Source organism: Saccostrea cucullata, unplaced genomic scaffold (assembly GCF_032062105.1).
Source record: "Saccostrea cucullata isolate Sc308-1 unplaced genomic scaffold, CSIRO_AGI_Scuc_v1 ctg1579, whole genome shotgun sequence".
Taxonomy (NCBI): Eukaryota; Metazoa; Mollusca; class Bivalvia; order Ostreida; family Ostreidae; genus Saccostrea; species Saccostrea cuccullata.
In genome coordinates, this window is record NW_026940777.1 from 630 (window position 1) to 21,657 (window position 21,028).

Here is a 21,028-nt window from a genome sequence, read left to right on the forward strand (position 1 = left end):
GTCCTCTCTATACCAATCTTGCATGATTTATAAGGGACGAACACTCTCAAACCTACAGTACATACTGGTTTAACTAACATTCTCTCGAAAAGAGATCAGATTAATTTTTGGAGCAGACTCATTCTAGTGTCTAACTTCAAGCCCTTTGATATCAAAGCTTGAATGATTTTTGCAACTGCAATGCACTCTATCAGACTTACTTAAATTGATCCATAAGTATACCTCTGCATGAGTGATCAGGTTAAAGCTTTTGCATCCGGCATATTCTAGTTTATCGAAGCCCTATCTAGATCAGTCTTGTGTGGATTATAATCTAAGAATATTCATCAACAAACCTGCCTTTGTTGCTAAATTTAATTTTTGTGTTTTAATTAGTGATTGTGTGATTTTAGCTTGTAATCCTGCAAAAGAAAAGTCGCTCTTTTACGAAGAAACAAGACAATTTAAGGATGTAAAAGATGCCGTGGAAAAGAATAAATGCGTTCTTATCATTGGTGATTCTGGATGTGGAAAAACTGCAACAATGAAACAAGTGGCTTATTGCCTTGCTGAAGAAGACTTTGTGATAAAGAAAATTTCTGCTTTTAAAGATATAAAGTTGGATTCGGATGTTGACTCAAAAGTTGTGTTTCTTTGGGATAATGCCTTTGGAATGTTTGGTTTTGATATTTCTTTTGTGCAAGATTTAGAAAGTTATAGAGATCTTAACACATTGCTGAAATCGAAGTATTCGAAACTTATTATGACCTGCAGAACAGCAGTGTACGAGAAAATAAAGAAATTCAATTTTTCGCTTGTTGCAACAATTGTAGATCTCTCGGATATTGTAATAAGTCTGGGCATTCAGGAAAAAACAGGTTTACTTAATCATGTATGCGGCCATTACAAGGTGGCAGAAGTAGACAAGCTAACAGGTTCCAAAAGCCAGGCTTTCCCTCTTCTTTGTATGCTTCTGTCTGATTTCAAGGAACTAAGACTAAAATCATTAGAATTCTTTGACAATCACCAAATGGTATTTCTCAAATACCTTGATTCTATGCGAGAAGAAAGACAAGTTTCTTATTTGTTTCTAGTATACTGTGTATTAAAAGGTTCTTTTTCTTATCCTTTCGACAATTCAGATGATAGTTCAGAAAGAATAAGAATCGAAGCGGACTCATGTCATGAATATTGTAGAAATGGATTCTCTATTAAAGATATTGATGAAGAATGTGATCGACTAGTTCAAGAAACGCAATGGTTTCTTAGAGATGGGAAACATTACATCTTTAAACATACATATGTCTTTGAGATGCTTGCTTTTCATTATGGAAAAGATCATACAAACCGCTTGCTTAAATATATGGAGTGTAATTTTATATCAGAGAAATGTTTGATAAACGAGGAGATAGAGGCTTCATGTCATGAGGAAAAGCTTTGCGTTTTAGTGAAAAGAGAGAGTCTGAAAGAAAGAATCTTTACTGACATCAAAGACCTGAAATACCTGGAAGCATTTACAAATAAATGTTGGAATGATGAATTATTCTGCAGAATGTGTTGTACTTCTATTCAACAAATGGAACTGTCTGATTTTGAGATAACGTTTCTTTCCCTGAAGCCTATAGATCATCGTGATTATCGAATCGAAAGATCTGACAAAAAAGCAAAGAGGTACTTGTCTTTGAAAAGTAATGATTGTGAATGGTTTCGTGAGAAACTTTTGGAAGGTCGAACAGAAAATGTTATTGAGGACAATATTTATTATGAGGGAAATGTTAAAGCTGTGAGTTGGGTGATTGGATATGGGATTTCAAGTCTTCTTAAAGATATAGTCAGTAAAGCCAAACACAGCAGATATTGGATAGAACAATCTTCCAGTGACGACGTCGAACAAATAAGACTGTTACTTCTTGCAATCTTCAGTGAAGACTACAAATGTTTTGAAATCATTGTAAGATGTGTAGATATTCAAACCATCAACACCACTTGTTTTTCCTGTACTAATATTGAAGATGAAGAAAGTGATTGCCTAAATAAGCATAAAAAATTTACCCCACTGACTGCTTCTTGTTATATGGGCTTCACCAGCGCAATGAGGAAACTAGTCGAAATGGGGGCTAATGTCAATCTGAAAGATGAAAACGAAAGTACACCTTTGGTATTGGCATGCCGATTTGGAGTGTCTTCTGACGTTGAATATTTGATTGAGAAAGGTGCTTCTCTTCATCTTGGATCACCACAATTCCCACTGATTGCTGCAGTAATGGGCAAAAATGTCAAAACGGTGGAATTTCTTCTACAAAATAATGTAAATGTCAACAAAAGCAATGAAAAAGAGAAAACTGCTCTATATTATGCAGCAAAACTAGGGTCTTTAGACATAGTGAAGCTCTTAGTTGAACATGGTGCTCAAGTAAACAAAACCGACGAAGATCGAAAGTCTCCATTGTACTGGGTTGCTCAAAAGGGCCATTATGATATTGCAGATTTTCTAATAGACCATGGGGCAGAATGTGATCAAAGTGACAGTAAAAATAAATCTCCATTATATTGCGCGGCTAAGCGAGGATATCTAAAAATCATTAAGTTGCTTGTCAAAAAAGGAGCTGACATAAATAGGCCAACAACGAAGAACAGAACAGCACTTTACAGGGCGGCAAAGAGAGGATATTTTGAAATTTGTAAATATTTGATAGATAACTCAGCTAATGTGAATAAGACTGACAAAAAGGGGTACTCTCCTTTGTACTGGGCTTCTAAAAAAGGTCATGAAACTATTGTAGAGTTGTTATTGGCAAACAATGCTTTTGTTGACAGTCAGTCTGATGGTGGAAAAACTGCACTATACTGGGCGTCTCAAAAGGGCAGGTTAGATATAGCCACTTGTCTAATAAACAGAGGAGCCGAGGTAAATTTGACGGATAAAGATAATAAATCTCCACTTTACTGTGCATCAAAGCGTGGACATACAGAAATGGTGGAATATCTTATCAGTAGTGGTGCTGTTGTAAACACAAGTACCAAAAACTCCAAATCTGCAGTATTTCGAGCAGCAAAAAGGAATCACGTGTGTGTTTTGCAATTACTTTTAGCAAAAGGGGCGGATATTAACCTTTCCAACAAACAAAATGAATCTCCCCTTTACTGGGCAGCAAGGAGAGGACATCATGAAGTTGTTCACTCATTGTTAAGCGCGAAAACAGAGTCTGACGTTAATATGTCCTGTGAGTTGCAGCAGACAGCTTTGTACTGGGCATGTCAAAAGGGGTACTTGAATATTGTTATATCTCTAGTGAATCATGGTGCTTTTGTTAACCAAGCAGATAGACGCTGTAAATCACCGCTTTATTGTGCAGCAAAACGTGGTTTTTACGACATTGTTAAGTTTCTTATTGAGAATGGGGCCGATGTCAATACTAGGAACATGAAGAATCAATCTGCCTTGTATCGAGCCTCTAAAAGAAACCATGAAACCATTGTCAAATACCTCATTGACAAGAAAGCGGACCTCAATGTACAAGATAAGTATGGGGATACACCCCTTCATTGGGCAGCTACAAATGGGCACATTGAAATAGTAAAATTGCTATGTAAAAATGAAAGCGATATCAATGTTTCGAATAAAAAGAAACAAACACCAATCCACTGTGCTGAGAGAAGTGGTCATATAGAAATTTTCAATTATTTATCAGGATTGGATGCTGATCCTCAGCTTCCTGTCAAATATGCTCATCCAGCATTAGATATGTTTGAGGAGGCTGAACTTGATAATGCTGAACTCCCTATAGAGGCATAAGTCGAAATCATGCATTTGTATATTAAGTTTTAAAAATTTTAAAAAGAGTGTTGTGGAGTTTAATTTTGTCAAGTCCAATTTCAATATAATGCAAACAAAAAGTATTGTTATATACGTATTTAAGTGTCGGAAAAGCAGAGACTGTTTAAATCTATCATATCGTTTTTTTTTAAGTAAAATTTCTTTAATTCTGATATATTTTGTGTGTGTCAATTAAGTATCCTTGTTTCTTTCTGAATATATATCATTCAGATAACTTTATTTTTTGAATAGATAGGAAATCTTTTTATACTTATTTTTTAGGTTGTTCATTCGTTATTTTTTCTTCTTCTAGACATCTAATATGGTATTGGTTAACTAAAATTAAAAGATTAATTTACGATTTGCATCATGAAAAATAACAGTATATGAATAAAATTTGCAGCTTTAAAGTGTTATATCGTTTTTATCATATCAAGAAATAATAACATACCGTTCTTTAACTAGAGCATCGTTCAATGACCAAATACTTTTTTCAAATAAGAAAAATGGCAGTTACATACGAAATCAATCGGATAATCGATCCCCCGGTCTTTTATGACGAGTTACTAATGTTCAAAATTGACAATTAGTGCTAAAATACGTCCTTTTCTTTTGTATGCCCATGATCGAAAGATCCTAAGGGTATATTGTTTTTGCCCTGTCTGTTTGTCTGTCTGTCTGTTGTCAACTTTAACCTAGCCCATAACCATTGCGATGTTTACCACTTCAGAATAATGTTACAGGTACCATCGGTTAGTGTTTCACAAACACATTTTGTTTTGTTTGTTATTTTTTGCAAAATCGTATTCTTATTTTAATGGATAATATTTAATGATCGTGTTATATTATATTTTTTATTTTGAATTCATTATCTCTCTTTTTTTAATTATAAGGATAAGGTGGATTCCTTGTGACGACTCCAAAAATTACGCATTTCATTTTGCTTGTTTTATTTTCGGAGCGCCTTAACAGTCTTTTGCTGCTTATTACCATTATATTTATTACATTTTATACAAGTAGATTAGAACATTCATTGTCATATCAGCATTTGCAATATGTCAAAATCTACCTGAACAAGTACTGTATTTGATATTTCCTTTTTTTTTCTTTAGGAAGTAAACGATTATAATATTATTCAGTTATATTTGAAAATAATATATCTGTTGATACATAAATTTGAGTTTCAGATATAAATGTTGAGACAAATAAATACCTTGTGGTCATTATGACTCGAAGTCCCCTCATTTAGCTTTTGTTTGAATATGAATTATGAAAACATATTTTCAAATAAAAAAATGGAATAAAAAGTATCGTAGATATTTTGGGATGCAATATTGAACTTTAAATGAAATAGAGAAAACGAACAGAAACAATAGAAACAGGACCGAGTAAAAACAAGCGTCTAAAAACATCAAAGATTAGATAAAGTGGCTATATCGACCGGTTACACCCACTGTGTGCTTCTTGTCATGATCAGGAAAAAGGGAAATATAGTATTAAACATGTCAGCATATGACTTAATGATAGTTTCATTTCAACCAATACTGTTCATATTATTATTTCATCAACTTTTTTTGTCAATAGCTTGACTCGTTTTAGAAATTCTTGGCAGGTGTATTGCTACATATATAAGGGAAATTGACAATAGAAAATCATCACATTTGTCATAATATTTTCTTGTTAGCTTACCATTAAGTATTTTTCTAGCATAAAAATAATCAGAGTATGAAACGATGTGTTATACTGCAAAGTATCTGTAGCATCAACTTCACTGGATATGTCGATACAACTATTTTAAATTGGTTAAGCATTCTGATGTATCATAAAGTCGAGTCAAAGCCATATGAAGTGTTTTCGTCTTCTCTGTTATAATTCTGCTTCAAATGAGTACAAAAATGGAACTGAAAAAAAAAAAACGCGCGAAATTGGAATCATTGTGATTTCCGACGGAGTAGAAGATCTATCTCCAAAAACCAATAAATATTTTCGATCAGAAATTTAAGCAACTCTTTAAATGATAATCTTCAGAATACTTTTGTTTATAAGTGATGCTACTAAAGTAATTTTTATGAAGAAAACCGAAAATGTGCAAAAAATGTAGAAGATCAACCGAAAACAAACAATCAATTTTAGTTGAACGATTAAAATTGAACTAAACTGAACTAAATATCTGATGTATTACCAAAGTGTTTGTATTTTTATCACGCCACTAACTTAAACTTTTTTTAAAAAAGTTTTTTAAAACTTTTTGCAGAAGTTTATACCTTATAGGATGAGTTCACCTATAATGATATACATCAAAATATCTCTTAATCAGTGATTTTACGGGGAAAAAAATAAATGTCTCTAGAACAAATCACGAAAATATAATATGCGAAATGTAATATATAAATTAACAGTTACCCCCCCCCAAAAAAAAAATCATTTGTAAAGCTATAAAAATTCGGATAAAAATACTTAATTATTAATAACTTTTGATTTCGAAAGATTCAGAATTTCTGTATGTTCTTGGGGGTAAATTAAAAATTAAAGGGTTACAGTATATAAACACCTGCTAAAAGTTATTTTCCGCAATAAATTTTATCTCAGAAAAGCACATTAATTATATCTCCAACGTTTTATCATATACCATTAGGACAATTGGTCACGATATGTTTAGTTACCCCCGGTGGTCATCTGTTAAATGATACGTGTATTTTACCTTTAAACTCTATGTGTAGTTTCTTTTTAAGCGCTAAGCGCAGCGCAAAGCGCTTTCTGTCAGCGTAAATCTACTTCCGTTCTGGATCCAGCGCCACTATAAGCAAGTTAGATAACTCCGCTTGTTATGCTAAAAATATGCAACTGGAAATCCCTGACTCTCTTCCTGCTATTTTAGTGTAATGCTGCGTCACGAGCATTTCTAATCATAGAAGGCAATTAGTAAGGTTTAAGGATGTCCCACAGCTAGAAGATAAGAGCAGTTCTTATCATGCTCTTCTCTATATATTGTAGTTTATTTAAATCATGTCGGCACACATTAATTTGGTTCCACGTAGCTTACAATTGCTGTCTCTATGGCGCAATTACTTAATTATAAAACCAGTATATTATTTTTTATGTACATGCAATATAGTGCCTGAATATTCAATAAGTACCCGGTACATGATTTAAAACTCGGATGGGAATTTGATAATTTTTTAAATCTCAAACTGGAAGTGAGTTATTCAGAAAAAGAAATCGCATAAAATTGATTTACAATGTACTACTTACATAATATGGTACGTTCTATATATCCATATAAACTATAATTATTTTTTCTTCTAGACAATTATTTCAGGCACTAAAATAAGCCTTTCTATTAACATCTTGCACCATGCTGAGATTTATAAGTGAAGTTGATTTTCGCATCTAAGTATCAATTAGTAACAGACTGGAATGCATTTAAGGACAATCTTTTCTAATTAATGTCTATACTTGTGTTGTACATAAATTCGAAAGGAATGACAATTTGTAGCTGTACAGACATGTAGAGCATGTGGTGGATGTGTTTTCAACGAATCCACTCAAATAGTAAAACTTATTGCTCGGAATACATGTGTTGTGCTCTAAAATTGTGCGTGTAGTGTGCAGGATATAGCGAAAAATGCTAAAACTTTAATTAACGTTCTTAGCAATGGACAGAAATAGGGCTGATGAAATACTGAGCAAACAGTGTAATACTTGAAGTAGGGATCTAGGATTATATAGTTTATGTAAAGATGTGTCTCAGCTGTGTTGCCGATTCTTAATGAAGACTAAATAAAAACAGAATAAAATAATGTTGTATACCTTCATGAAGATTTACTAATACTTGAGATTAATACTGTATTTTCTTTCTTGGACTCTTGAATTATTAATCATTGAAATAGCAGAAAAATTATGAGCAATTATTTTCAGCATTCCTTTTTAACTAGCACAACAATAGATACTCAGTATGTTTTTCCTCTCAACATGTTTTGCATGGTAGTGAAGATGATACATACACAAGTAAAGAATGGTGAAAAGCACCAGGCGTCGGCAAAAAATACTGAAGCATTTTAAATTATTTCAACAATAGTCAAAATACTTTTGGGGGTTTAACGTATGACGGGTTTTGACGTATTTTTAATCCAAAGAAGAAAAGTGTAAAAATTTTATTGCAAAAACGTATCAATTACTAATGAGTGACACATATTGTATATCAACACAAATGTTACTGCAAATACATGTACACTATAAATCATATATTTGAAAATCAGAGATTACATGATAGCATCAAAATATAAATATAATTATATCTTTATACTAAAATGTATATTTACATATTATCTCTAACATAAAGGGCGTTAATTCTACGGATGTTAATTTCATTTACATATGACGTAGTTACAAAGATGATGCCAATCTTCAATTTGAAAAACCTGTAAACGCAGAATGAATTTGTTATTAAATATGATCACCAGAAGATTTTATCTTTCAGTGTTGCACGTAAATGTGAGGAATTTTAGCGATATTTTCAAGTGTTAACATTTTTTTCCAAATACAATATATACATTTTCCAGCGAAAGTATTGATTTCCCACAATTTTTTATTAAAATAGAAAATTTGATGTTAACACCAAATTTTCTATTCTAATAAAAATTTGTGGGAAGAAAGTATAGCTACATGTACATTTAGATTTTAAATTTGATCGGAAAACTCGATTACCATCTCGAAAGAAAATAATTTTACACGCAAAAATATTTTCTTGCAATTTCTTGTACAGTACTGTAGGTGAAATTGATTGATCTTTTGGCATACGAGGATAATGTATAATGCTTGAAAAAAAAAGGCATGAGACAATGTTGAATTTCATATCCAAACGGGGTTCACATATTCAGGACTCACAAACTTTTTGACAACTTGCTCGATCTAGCGCTACTGCACTGTCAAAATATCGCTAAGAATTCAATACAACAGGACATTTTAAATTAAAATAATTCTGACGAATTCCAAATCAATATACTTAGCGCTTCCCAGTACTTTCAGTACTTTGATTTTTTTCTCGTGGTTATTTCTAAATCGCTACTGTATATCAAATGTAAACACTTTACCAGCCACAGCACACAGCTGTGACCGCTAGGGGGAAAATCCCTTGTTTATTCACGGCGCAATGCTTTTTATGTGGATGACGTAGCTTGTCATATATAATCACGTGCATTTGTAATTCTCAAGTATATAAATAAATCGTCAGCTGTTTTCATCCGACCAGGACATTAGGACAAATATGGCGTACTTGAAACTCGGACTATGTTTGTGTTTACTTGGGCTTACCAATGCCCTTGGTGGTCGTAGGGTAGGGGGTATTTCTCAGGATGCCCGCCCCGTGGATCAAGAGATCAGAGAATTAGTTGATAGAGTGAGTACTCAGTAATGACAGTTGTTATATCATCATTCTAAGTTAAGTGGTGTTTACTACTGGCTTTAATTATTGTTCGGTTTATCAAATCATGTGTTGTGTCAGTGCAGATCAATAATCATTTTGTTGTGATAGAATGGAAGAATACGTCATTTTATGTACATGTGCACTCTTCACTGACTGGAATACATATTGATCAAAATAAAATTCGTATATCTAAGTCCTACATTGATTCATTTATGTTCACGGTTTTTTTGAAGAGTGTAATGATGTGTATTATGATAAAGTGTTTTTTTCCTAGGTGAAAGGGGATATACTGACACAGCTTCCTTCCAATGAGGAAAGAAGTATGTTTGAGCCAATTTCCTATAAAACCCAATTGGTAAATGGAGTCAACTATTTTGTTAAGGTTAGTATTCTTTTTTTTCAGAGTAATTAAAGTCTTTTTATTGATAGTTATATTAATTAAATAAAGTACATTGTAGGAAGTATATTCCAGAAATATTCGATACATACAGTGTATCCAATTTGTCAAGATCATAAATATCTTTTATATATATTTATGTATCAAGATTTTTACTTACATATAACATTTAAGCTGCTCAAATGTTTCTATAACATTTTTTATACGTATGGATTTGATAAAATAAATCGATTTTACTTTACTTTGATTTTGCAGATTGACATATAAAAAGATAAATGTATTTGAAAATTAATTTTTATTCTTTCAGATCCAGACAGGTGTTAACAGTTACATCCATGTCAAAATATACAGCAACTTTAGGAAAACAGATGTTTCCCTTACTGGTTTAGAAGTAGGAAAAACTGCCGAGGATCCAATCAATTATATCTAGTCTGGTTGATACTGAATATTCAGAGTCACAAAATCTCTCTTTTTCATAGCAAACTGTTTTATGGATTATTTTGCCTCCTCTAAGTTTAACTTTTGTGTTGTGTTATTTTTCTGATTTCTTTGATACATGTGAAAAATCAAAACAAGAAAAAAAACGACAGGACGCAGATAACTTTGTACTCAAAAAAGAAATTTTTAACATAGAAATCAAAATGACTGTGTTTCCAAATATTCAAATGTTAAAGACATGAAAATATAAAATAAATAATTTTTTTGTTTACAAGAAGAACAAGTGTTTTGTTGTTTTCTTAATTATGCTGCACTGATAAATATACATCAAAACACACGAAAATCTTTTCTCTTTATTGAATTCTGTTTTCAGTTACAAATTGAAATGTAGAATCAGACTGAAAGTGTCAATTACGTTCAGAACTAAAAATTTAAACTTGATGGAATACTAATTATTTTTTACAGCACATTCAAAAATCATCATTCATCTGCACATAAATTTGCATATGAAGGTACTTTTAAAATATGCATATGATTTCAATGGCCGTTAATGTATTGAAAAAATAAACTTTAGGAGATAAACACGGTTAAGATTAATACATAATTATCACACAGTTACAAATAATATTTTGCGTTTAAGGCAAAATACTAGCAGTACTTGAACAAGATCAAAATAAACATGAAAATATTTCGTACTCCAAAATTAATTCATATAACACATAAAAAATCTTCGAAATGTTTAAAAATATGTAAACATTATACAGCAAAAAATTTGAATAAATATATAAAACATATCAATCCGCTTTTTTTTAAATCACCAAATTTGATGTTAAAATAAAATATTTTTTATGTAACCTTTACGCATTCCCTGCCTACTTATACATTTGTCGTGACTTGGTAAATGGAAATAATAATATATGTAATCACTTCAGTATAAAATCCATGGCCTAGCAACCTGTACTGAATAGGTCATTCAACATTCTACCCAACGCTGGATTAAATATTTTTAACCAAGGTTAATGTACTAGTATCTATTATTAACCTTAACTTTAGATTGGAGAGATTGTAGACGAACTCTACTTATTTGTCGGTAGACTGTCTTGTTTTTTTTTAAACTGACCATACGAAGAACATGTTTTTGTGTATCAAATCAGCTGGGAGACATGCATCCCACTTTTAAGTGATAATGGTTTATTGCCATACAAATAAGGGAATTTGACGATAGAAGAGTTCTAATGTCTATCAATGAAAGATATGGAGATAACGAACAGTTTTCAAGTTCAAAAGTCCATAAAACAATACAAAATAGGAGCAGAGCAAACACGAACCTCCAAAAAATCAGAGTACATGAGCCAAATACAAAAGATTCTGAAATTTTCATATCATAGATATAACCTTCATGCAGTTAATGTTAATTTTAAAAAATGTTTGATGATGGACTGTACAGATTCGCATTTGACTAATTCAAATTAATTTTAGTAAAGCAGTTCAAAAGTATAACAATTTGTACAGTAATTTTGTTGCAGAATCTTGTAGATTCATTATGTTCATAACAATCAAAATTAGCAGGATGAATTTGCTAAATTTGGAATGATGAATGCTTCTCCGAGTGGAACATTTACTTAAATGAATTAGAAAATATCGAGGAAATGAATTCTGTTCTCAGGGGATGCTTGCTATACAATAAACAATTTCTACTGGAAAATTTGCGATGTCTTAGAATATCCAGAAAGATTGTTTGTCTTTTCGCAATTTTTCCAAAGGGGGGTATATGGAGAAAACGGCCTGTAATCAAGCTCAAAAGTCCATTAAATAATATAAATCAGGAGAGGAGCAAAAGAGACCTCAAAAACATCAGAGGTGATATCGGGTGCCATGGAGGAGCGAGCATTCCCTGTCGACGAGGAAACTTTTCAGGAAAGGTTTGCTACATGGATATTGTTCACTATATGATCGAGTACTGTATTCCATTGAACTCGAAATAAAAGTTACCAGGCTGACAGACCTGTCTCATGTTAGATATTTTAGTAAAAAGAAAGTCATTGAATGCGAACAAGAAACTGGTACTGGCCCCTCCTGACAAAGCAGGTAACAACATTGTCTTCATTGTAATTCTCATTATATAAATTGTATTTTAGAAGAACTTGGAATTCTACAAGTGGTAATCCAACTTATACTCATAGTTCCCTTTCTAAGGAAAATTTTTTTCAAAAGCATATGTCAGTTTTGGATATTTTTAATATCCCAAAGAACCAAAATAAATATGAACTACCAAAGCTTTATAAGAATCCCTTCAAACAAAGATACAAAGCAAGTTCCTTTATATGTTCAACCAAGCCTCTTTAATTTTTATTCCTCACTAAGATGTTAACAGTAGTGAATGAAAAACTTCAAGTGTATTGTGCAACAAATATACAAGAAGTTGTGTAAATTACAGGTGAATACTTAAAAATTCCAAGGAACTTTTGGACAATTTGAAATCACAAGATTTTACAAAAATCAACAGCTTAAAAACTTACGACTTTTCAACTTTATACACAGCCATTCCCCTCGATAAATTAAAGTCCAGGCTTTTTACATCATTAATTTACAACTGCTTTTGCAATAAAAATGGGAAGTCGCAAATTTACTTACCATGTCAATGGTCATTTGCAAAATTATTTTGTGAAAAACATTCTGATTGCACAAACAAGCACTCTGAAGTTGACATTTAAAAGATGGTTGAGTTTCTGATTGACAATGTCTATGTTGTTTTTGGAGACCAGGTCTTCCAACAATCTCATGGGTACCAATTGCGCCCACTATTTTTGTATTCATATGAAGCAGAATTTGTGCAAAATCCTAGGACACGTCTTAGGACACATCGTAGGAAATTTTCATAAGCATGCCTGCAGATCTTCTGGGTGATTATTTAAGTCATTATATACACACTGAATTATCGACGGATTTTACAGTTATTTCCCGATCATGACAAGATGCACGGGTGTGACTGGTCGGAAGGAGATGCTCACTGCTCCATGGCATCTGATCCAACCTCTAATGTTTTATATGTCCGTGTTTGCTCTGTTTTTATTTTGTATCGTTAAATTGACTTTTGAGCTTGCATATTGTTCGTTATCTTCAGTTATTTTATTTCTATGGGAAAAAAATTGGGGCACTTATATGAAATAAATGCATGATTTACCTGTATATTAAATCGACGAATAATTTAGTGAAAATTAATACCTTAACTTTGTAAATTTTATTAATTGATAAAAGGTGATTGATATCTCCAAACGTCGAATTGAAAGCCACAAGAAGTAAAAGGGTCATTTATTTATTTATTTATTTATTTATTTATTTATTTATTTCTATTTCTATTTCTTACATTCCTTAGAGAACTTACGATCACGTTCTTACTAAAGGTAAAACCTTTTCATTTGATCTTGTCGATGTTCCTTTCCAGTGTGACTTTATATTAGAATAAATTGTGAATGTTTTTTTTCCTAAATTATAATTAAAAGTGTGCAGTCTTTCAAATTACATTCCCTAAATTACTTTACTCTATCAGTAAAAAAGAATCACAGTTATGATAAAAAGTTTTTTATCTTTAGCCTGTGTTAAAAAAAGATGACAGAGAAAACATGTTGCTTGTTCATATATTTATTTCATCTTCGCTAGCCAAGGGTTTCTGAGACGCTTCTCTCCTTACAAACTTATGAGGAGAGTAGCGCATCAGAAACCCTTGGCTAGCGAAGATGATTATTTTTCAAATTTGGTTTTCTTAATTTCTTCGAAAAAATAATATAACAAATATAACCCTTTCATTTAGTCAATCCATAAGAATTATCGACTTCACAGAAAAAGCATAAAGACCTCGCACTTTACTGTGAAGTTGATATATTTATGGATCGACCTCATTAAAGGGGCATAGACACAGTTTCAGCAAAAAATCAAAATACTGAAAGCACTCATGGGAGTTGAACATGGTGTAAAATAAAATCTTTGATCGGGAGGTTAAGTGAGTGAACAATATTATTATTTCAAATACAGACAACTGTTTCAGATCTTTTGAGTTGCAACAATCTTGAGAAAGACATTCAGAGACATTGAATAGCCAAAAAAAATGTATAGGCCATAATGCCTGCCTGTCTACATTAGTCCTTTTTTATATCCCCTGCTTGAAAAGCGGGAGGGTATTTATTAATCGGGATTTCCGTCCATCTGTTTGTTTCGCTTTAGGTATACCCATCTCTTATCTGCAACTCCTTTTACACCACTTAACGAAATTTTCATAGAATCTTTATTACATTTTGCCGTTGTGCACCATCTATTACTTTTTCATCCTACACATATTTTGGGTTTCCCATTGCAAAACATGGACACTGATATTATATTCATATTAGAATAACGTTAGGAATAGTAAGCAGTAAAACTGGTTTAAAAAATGCAGTTAAAACTGTGCCCAAACCCCTTTAAAGAGCTATATTGATATAATCTTACTATAATGTTGTATAATAAATAATGGCATGTTTTTCGTAGATTTTTACCAGTTTTCTTGCTTTTGCTTTCATGTTTTTCTTTTGCCAGTAAGATGGAAATTTTTTGAAGTTTTTGTCATTCACAGAGTAATTAAAATTAAGCACATAAAATAAATATATACGTATTTACAAAATGAAATAGGAATAGCTCATTTTTCTTATTTAAGCCAGATCTATGTGCATTGACGGTGCTTATATTGTGCGGAAATAAAACTTTTTGCATTTGTCCTCGTATTTGCATTAATTATAGCATCTATCTTCTAATGCAATTTGGTTTGGCACGTACACAGGTTAACCTCGACAACAACAAAACCCCAGAGCAAAAACAAAAATGATTTGAATCATGTAGTCAATAGGAGATTGTACAACATATGCTAAATGAGTCATCATTTTTGAAAAACAATTTAAATGATGACAAAACATCTCAAAAACTCGGGCCTATTTAATGTCGTTTTTGTCGAGCACTAGGACAGATAAGAGCAATATGAGCTGGATTTCAGTCGGAATTTTCTTGCTGGGGCTGGCAAGTGCAGTTGGTCAAATTCCAGGCGGATGGACAGAGACTCAAATCGTAGATGAGTACACAAGACAAATAGTATTTCTGGTAGTGTATTTACAATATCTTTATATGACAGTATTCTAGTATAAAACATTACACAGTCATGCATTTTGAAAGATTTTCATTTTCATTTCAAAAAAAGAGCGAGAGAGATGTTGTTAAATCTCCTGTCTGTCTTCCTGTTTCATGGACTTTTCTTTAAAATGCTTTAGGTAAAGAATGATATTCTACAATCACTCTCTTCAAACGGGATCCCTGTCTACCAGTTCGTCCCCCTTCTTTTTAGGTCCCGTGTTGCTACTGGATCATTTTATCTTGTCAAGGTAGGTCAACAATAAGTACAAATGCTTTACATGGGTTGCAACAAATGTTTATTTTTCATTTTTTATCAACTGATGTGAACATTTTGATATAGTTTTACATATGTAATGTTATCGATAAGGTTAAATAAAATAGAGAATAGACAGCAAGTTTGATCCTAGGTATCTGGATAGACAGAAGTATTTAAAGTAAATATGAAGAACATTTAATATTTTCTTTTTTCCTTATTTAAGAAAATAATGATACCAATAAACTTATAAATGTACATTACAGTGTTGTCAATTTAATTTTGATATTTTTTTTGTGAAACATTGAATAATTTTAGATAAGAATAGGATACGGGCGGTACATACATGTGGAGATCTATCGCCATTTCTCTGGTACACCGACTCGACTAGAGGCAGTACAAGTCGGGCACACAAAGACGTCTCCCCTAGTAAATTTCCGCCCCTCGTGACGTCATGTGTCAGCATACTGAAAGTCTGCTTTGCTGATGTTATGAATAAAATTTTCTTCCAAGTTTAATATGTTCTAGTTTTTTATGCAGTTGCGTTACAAATGGTATAAAATTAATATACTATTTAATAAACAAATGAACCAATTTTCTTACTAATCTATAGGGGAAATATCTTTATTTGGAATAATTCCTTATTTACAACGGTATTAGTAATTGTGAATTTAACTTCATTTTCATCCTAAAGTTATTGATTGTTTTTAAAAAAGAAGACTGTTAATTCTGCAGTAAGTTGTTGGTGAACGCCCAGAGGTAATGTTGATAAATTACAGAACATATTTTAATTCGCTCAGAGGGATAGATATTTGAAATACAGTAAAACAATCATGTTACTCCAAACAATTCCTTATATTGCTATGTTACATTACATAATCTACACCACAAAACAATGCGCAATAACGTTGTTACCGGCCGCCAGGAGGCGGTCGGTTTAGTTGATATGAAAGTTTGAAGTCGCCGTGCGTTTCTGCGGAGTTACAACAATTTAAATAAAACAATTTAACATTTATATTATAGAATATTAAACAAAGACATTTTAAATGTTTAACATAAAGCACAATAATCATATAATCAAATTTTATAAATAATGGGGAGTAAATATTTCATCCAATCCTGATTGACAAACTCTGACATGACTGAAGTGCGGCGAATTTATATGTAGGCATAGTCTTAAACAAAGACCGCGTTGTATATCAACAATTTTACTTTCTCTTTTTAAACAGCCTAAACAGGATTGTTGTATTTATTTTAAAATGACGTGCATTTTTATACATTTCCTATGGAAAATTTTCAAATGATTTTTTAAAAGCACAGAATCTTACAACATTTTGGTCCAGGAGACTAGGATAAAGCGCGTTTTACAATGTGCCAAGCATTTTTCCCGCCACATCTCAACACCGAAACAAAGAGACTTGATAGAGAAGAAATGTATGGTGGATCTGAAATACAGTAAGAGACAATCATATTTTATATTTGCTGCGTTTTATTAATTAAAAGTAAAACAATAGCTAAGTTTAAACTTTAGTTTTGTACTTTTATGTAAAAACTACTCCAACATCAAACTTCTACCAGAGTTCGTTTACATGTACCAAACTATAGGTCTATGAACAGTTTACTTGTTACATGCATTATTACAGAAAATAATGTTCATGCAAGTGTTTCATGTCACGGGGATATTTATAACAGATAAATGTAAGAAATTTTATAAACAGATCACGCAAATTTCAGTTTTTTATTACTTTATCAAAGGAACAATCAATAACAATATATGTTGTTTTCTTTCTGTAACGGAATGTCTTACTCTACGAATAATGAGAAAGGGTGTTTCCTGGCCAATAAAGAACATAAAACGACCATCATAGAAGATCGCGCTGTCCCGTGAAGCCATAACGAGATGTGTTAATACCTAGTTAAATGATGATCACCATTTCTAACTTCACAGAATGCCCGTGTCGTGGTCCCTTGATTGTTTTGTTAATTACTTGTTCCATTTCCGGGGTTCGTGCAGGTATCGCACATTTACCTGTACTGCTCTGATATTTCTTGGACGCGGATAATGATGAAGGAATTCATTGTGCTGGGATTTGTGTATATATTTTCATCTTTTAATACGGCATCCGGTATGTTTTATCTGTAAATAATTTATTTTCAAAAAAAATAGATGCACTTGAAAACATATTTTTAAATTTTTTTTATTATCGTCCGTGGAATTTATTCTACATGTAGAATCACAAATTGATGTTTTCCCTATTGCATTGCTCATTTACATGTATATTGCTTATCTTATTTTAGCACAAAAATCCTGTTCGTCGAATTACATGAACAGTAAGTAAATTTTTAACGCGTAATGTTCATTATTTCACGCCTTTAACTATTTCATTTCTAAAACAGACATTTTCTTTTCGACGTATCAAGCATATACTTCTATTCAGAGATTAGAGATTGTCGGCCTTCGCACAATAAAATCTTGGCATTCGAATTCAGTTTTCGTCTTCTTTAAAAAAAAATTATGTATAATTACTCTAATATTCTATAAAAATGGATTTTGAAACAATGAAAAAAAACCTCAACTATTTCATGGAAAGACTTTAGTCCTTGTGGTTGTTTGACATGACTGCGTCTGATGGCGTTTTTTTTTTCTGAACAATCTAAAAACATTAACAAGTAAATTCTTAGACGGGGTTGTTCCAGGCTTGACTTTATTATTAAAAATAAATTTCTTTTCCTTAATTTTTCAGCCTCTCTGATATGTGTACCTGGACATACTTCTGGTGAAATGGTGATGCTTGACTTTTCTCCATTTGAAACTTCTGGAGCGCCTTCTTGTGACTGCAGCGTATACGTTTCTGCCGGAAATCGTCTGGAATTTAATTACGTATTTTCGCCGGGTTACTACGGATGTGGTTCCGTTATAACAATAACCCATAGAACGATGTCTACTATTCGGTGCCTGCAGGGCGCGGAATCGCTGACTGTAACACCGGGGGATTCCGTCACGGTTCAGATACTTCGTGAGAGGGAAACATTTGATTCAAAATATTGTTACTTGTTACGCGCTTGTAAGTTGTTAAGTCAGTAATCTAAATTATCTCATGTTGTATGATTAATATTAGAATTTATATATAACATTGTAACATCCATTTTGAAATACATTATAAATGCTTAAATATAAAGTTATTTAGAAGCGATAATACATTTGCAATAGAGCATGCAAAAATACTACTTGACGTTAGAGGTCTTTCATTTAGCTTTTTGTTTTTCTTGGTTATTCATGACTTACATTATCCTTTTATTTGACAGATCAAATCAGCGGACTTGAGAGAATTCCCGGATCTATTATTGTTGTTTGTAATCACCCGTCATTACCTTCTACCACGTTACAAACCACGACAGCAACAGAACGCGCCATTCCAGTCACCACCGCCACCAGTATAATCACACCACAAGCCGAGGATGACGTATCATCTACCGGAGTAGATGGTGGATTTACGATATCTGTATCAACAAATACGATAAACTTCACAAGTACAGCTTTAGTTACAAAATCAGTAAGCGAAGAGGTGTCCACATCGTACAACCATACAGACAGGACCGTAACAGGCGAAACAAGGCATACAGAAAACAGGCAACTGGCTCACTTTCCGTGTATGTGGGTAACGGGAAACTTTTTGAATTTGTTTCTGCGTCAGTTTAATCAAAAACTATCACAGATTCATTGTATATTAATATTCGAATAATTTGATCTAGAGTTTGTTTGTAAATAAAATGTCTATTCGTATAAACGTAAAAATTTTCTTCTTCTTTTACAGGGGAGATAATCACACCTCTCAGTATTATAATATTCGTCCTCATCGTCGTCGCCATCATCATCTTCAAGGTCAGACGAAGGTCAGTCTAAATACTTGTTTTATAAAAAGTTCAAGAATTTGTTTCATTCTAAAAACAACTTTCTTAAACATATTTTAAACTGGTTCAATTTGCATTAAAATAACTGGTTCATTTTTTAATTCTGTATTTCTGTTTTAGTCGATACATTAAATCCACATATAAACCGGCGGAGTCCAGGGCAACAAGCTGGGCCTTTAATCAACCTTCTCTAAACGTATCCCCTCCGAAAAAAGCTTCGAGTCTGAAAACCAATGTCGAGAAGACAGACAGTGGTGTTTACTCCACACTTGGGGAAAACGACAAACGTTCAACTGAATCAGTTCACAAAGCGGCGGAGAAGAACTATCGAGAGGTCAGCATTGATCAAGCAATTGTTGAATCCGAGGCAAAAACACAGCGAGAACAGAAAAAAGAAGGGATAGATAATGTAGGATTTATTGAAGACGAAGATTTCAGTGTCGAAAGTTCAAAGGATATACCTTCGAGAGGATCCTCTGAAAGTGATATTACGAATTTTATAAGTAAAATGTATGTCACAGATACGGAAAACCAGAATTATTTTCTTGACTATAAGGACAAAACTACGTGTAATTCCAGTAAAGAGGAGAATGCTGATATTCTTGATTCAAATGCAAACAGTGTAGTGTCTGAACAGGTTCCACAAACTTCTGAAAAGCCAGAGGTACATCCTCAGCTTCCTATTGACACTGGATATGTTATCATTGACGTTCTGGCTAGCATCTAGCAAATGTTGGATGGCGTTGCCGATCTGTCTACTAGAAGAAACACCATAATTTGTAGCTTAATCGTATTTGTAATGTCCAAGAGAACAACGTAAAGTGAAGTCGTTTGGCTGGAGATTCTAAAATACATTTTGTTGAATGTTGCATAAATTAAGTTATTTGTGAATTAAAGCTTCTTAAGAATATTACATGCATTTACAATATTTTTATGCTATACAGATTTTATACTGTCAGTGAAAAGTCCTCCAACTCATATGATATCTATAAGAATGAGAAGCTCTTCATGACTTGTGAAGATATGATAAAAATTCAAATTTAACAAATTGTGAGCAGAGAAAAACCCCCAGACCTCTGAGAACATAAACACATTAGACGTGGGATCAGGTGTCATAAAAGAGCAGGCAATCCCAATTGTCATCCACTTACAGTATGAAAATAATGATCAAACAATTTGTATGAAAAATGTCAATTAACATTCAATCCAACGATATCGTATTGGTACAAAAACAGTCTTTGTATCGACTGTAAAATATGCAAAACGATGACTTAAAAACAAAACAACTTACCTTTCAGTCGCCTGCCTCATTCTAGAAATTGTTCATAAGTAGAATACACCATTGAGTATCTAATCAAGTGATAGGCATACTAGTAATCCCCATATGCAATTGATGATGGTTGCTACACAAGTACGGGAATTTTTTTTATACAAAATAATTCCGTCGTGTAAATCATTAAGAATACTTTTTAGTTTGGCATCTACAGCTTCCTCTAGCTAAACATCAAAATATGAAAATAGTGTGTCGGTTTCTGGTGATGATAACTGTTGGAATATATAAAATCAGCATATGCTTGAAAATGAATATATCTTTTATTGATAAAATGCCATTTTTCTTTATATCTCTCTCAAATTATTCAATCTAAGATCTGT

At 32.5% G+C, this 21,028-nt stretch overlaps 4 protein-coding genes across 4 annotated transcripts; all 4 read left to right on the plus strand.

The window, feature by feature from the left end:
* The first annotated feature begins 399 nt into the window (after positions 1 to 399).
* LOC134256292 (ankyrin-1-like) lies at positions 400 to 3,775 on the plus strand. The gene has a single exon (XM_062738949.1). It carries the CDS (start codon positions 524 to 526, stop codon positions 3,773 to 3,775), a length of 3,252 nt encoding a protein of 1,083 aa, XP_062594933.1. The 5' UTR covers positions 400 to 523.
* A 5,213-nt stretch (positions 3,776 to 8,988) lies between these two features.
* LOC134256301 (cystatin-A-like) lies at positions 8,989 to 10,339 on the plus strand. The gene is made up of 3 exons (XM_062738958.1): positions 8,989 to 9,194; positions 9,496 to 9,603; positions 9,926 to 10,339. The coding sequence occupies exons 1-3, from the start codon at positions 9,063 to 9,065 to the stop codon at positions 10,046 to 10,048; spliced, it is 363 nt and encodes a 120-aa protein (XP_062594942.1). The 5' UTR covers positions 8,989 to 9,062; the 3' UTR covers positions 10,049 to 10,339.
* A 4,670-nt stretch (positions 10,340 to 15,009) lies between these two features.
* Positions 15,010 to 15,973, plus strand: LOC134256295 (uncharacterized). Its single transcript, XM_062738951.1, has 3 exons — positions 15,010 to 15,180; positions 15,348 to 15,458; positions 15,782 to 15,973. The coding sequence occupies exons 1-3, from the start codon at positions 15,022 to 15,024 to the stop codon at positions 15,911 to 15,913; spliced, it is 402 nt and encodes a 133-aa protein (XP_062594935.1). The 5' UTR covers positions 15,010 to 15,021; the 3' UTR covers positions 15,914 to 15,973.
* A 1,270-nt stretch (positions 15,974 to 17,243) lies between these two features.
* LOC134256290 (uncharacterized) lies at positions 17,244 to 20,196 on the plus strand. Its single transcript, XM_062738947.1, has 6 exons — positions 17,244 to 17,589; positions 17,762 to 17,794; positions 18,208 to 18,528; positions 18,770 to 19,114; positions 19,279 to 19,357; positions 19,496 to 20,196. Exons 1-6 carry the CDS (start codon positions 17,526 to 17,528, stop codon positions 20,100 to 20,102), a joined length of 1,449 nt encoding a protein of 482 aa, XP_062594931.1. The 5' UTR covers positions 17,244 to 17,525; the 3' UTR covers positions 20,103 to 20,196.
* Positions 20,197 to 21,028: the final 832 nt, after the last annotated feature.

Excerpts from the sequence above, each read along its gene's own strand:
- LOC134256292 (XM_062738949.1), top strand. The coding sequence starts at position 524 with ATGAAACAAGTGGCTTATTGCCTTGCTGAAGAAGACTTTGTGATAAAG.
- LOC134256301 (XM_062738958.1), top strand. The coding sequence starts at position 9,063 with ATGGCGTACTTGAAACTCGGACTATGTTTGTGTTTACTTGGGCTTACC. Across the intron at positions 9,195-9,495 it reads TCAGAGAATTAGTTGATAGA|GTGAAAGGGGATATACTGAC; the intron begins GTGAGTACTCAG and ends TTTTTTTCCTAG. Across the intron at positions 9,604-9,925 it reads GAGTCAACTATTTTGTTAAG|ATCCAGACAGGTGTTAACAG; the intron begins GTTAGTATTCTT and ends TTATTCTTTCAG.
- LOC134256295 (XM_062738951.1), top strand. The coding sequence starts at position 15,022 with ATGTCGTTTTTGTCGAGCACTAGGACAGATAAGAGCAATATGAGCTGG. Across the intron at positions 15,181-15,347 it reads CAAGACAAATAGTATTTCTG|GTAAAGAATGATATTCTACA; the intron begins GTAGTGTATTTA and ends AAAATGCTTTAG. Across the intron at positions 15,459-15,781 it reads GATCATTTTATCTTGTCAAG|ATAAGAATAGGATACGGGCG; the intron begins GTAGGTCAACAA and ends GAATAATTTTAG.
- LOC134256290 (XM_062738947.1), top strand. The coding sequence starts at position 17,526 with ATGATGAAGGAATTCATTGTGCTGGGATTTGTGTATATATTTTCATCT. Across the intron at positions 17,590-17,761 it reads ATCTTTTAATACGGCATCCG|CACAAAAATCCTGTTCGTCG; the intron begins GTATGTTTTATC and ends ATCTTATTTTAG. Across the intron at positions 18,529-18,769 it reads TTGTTACTTGTTACGCGCTT|ATCAAATCAGCGGACTTGAG; the intron begins GTAAGTTGTTAA and ends TTTATTTGACAG.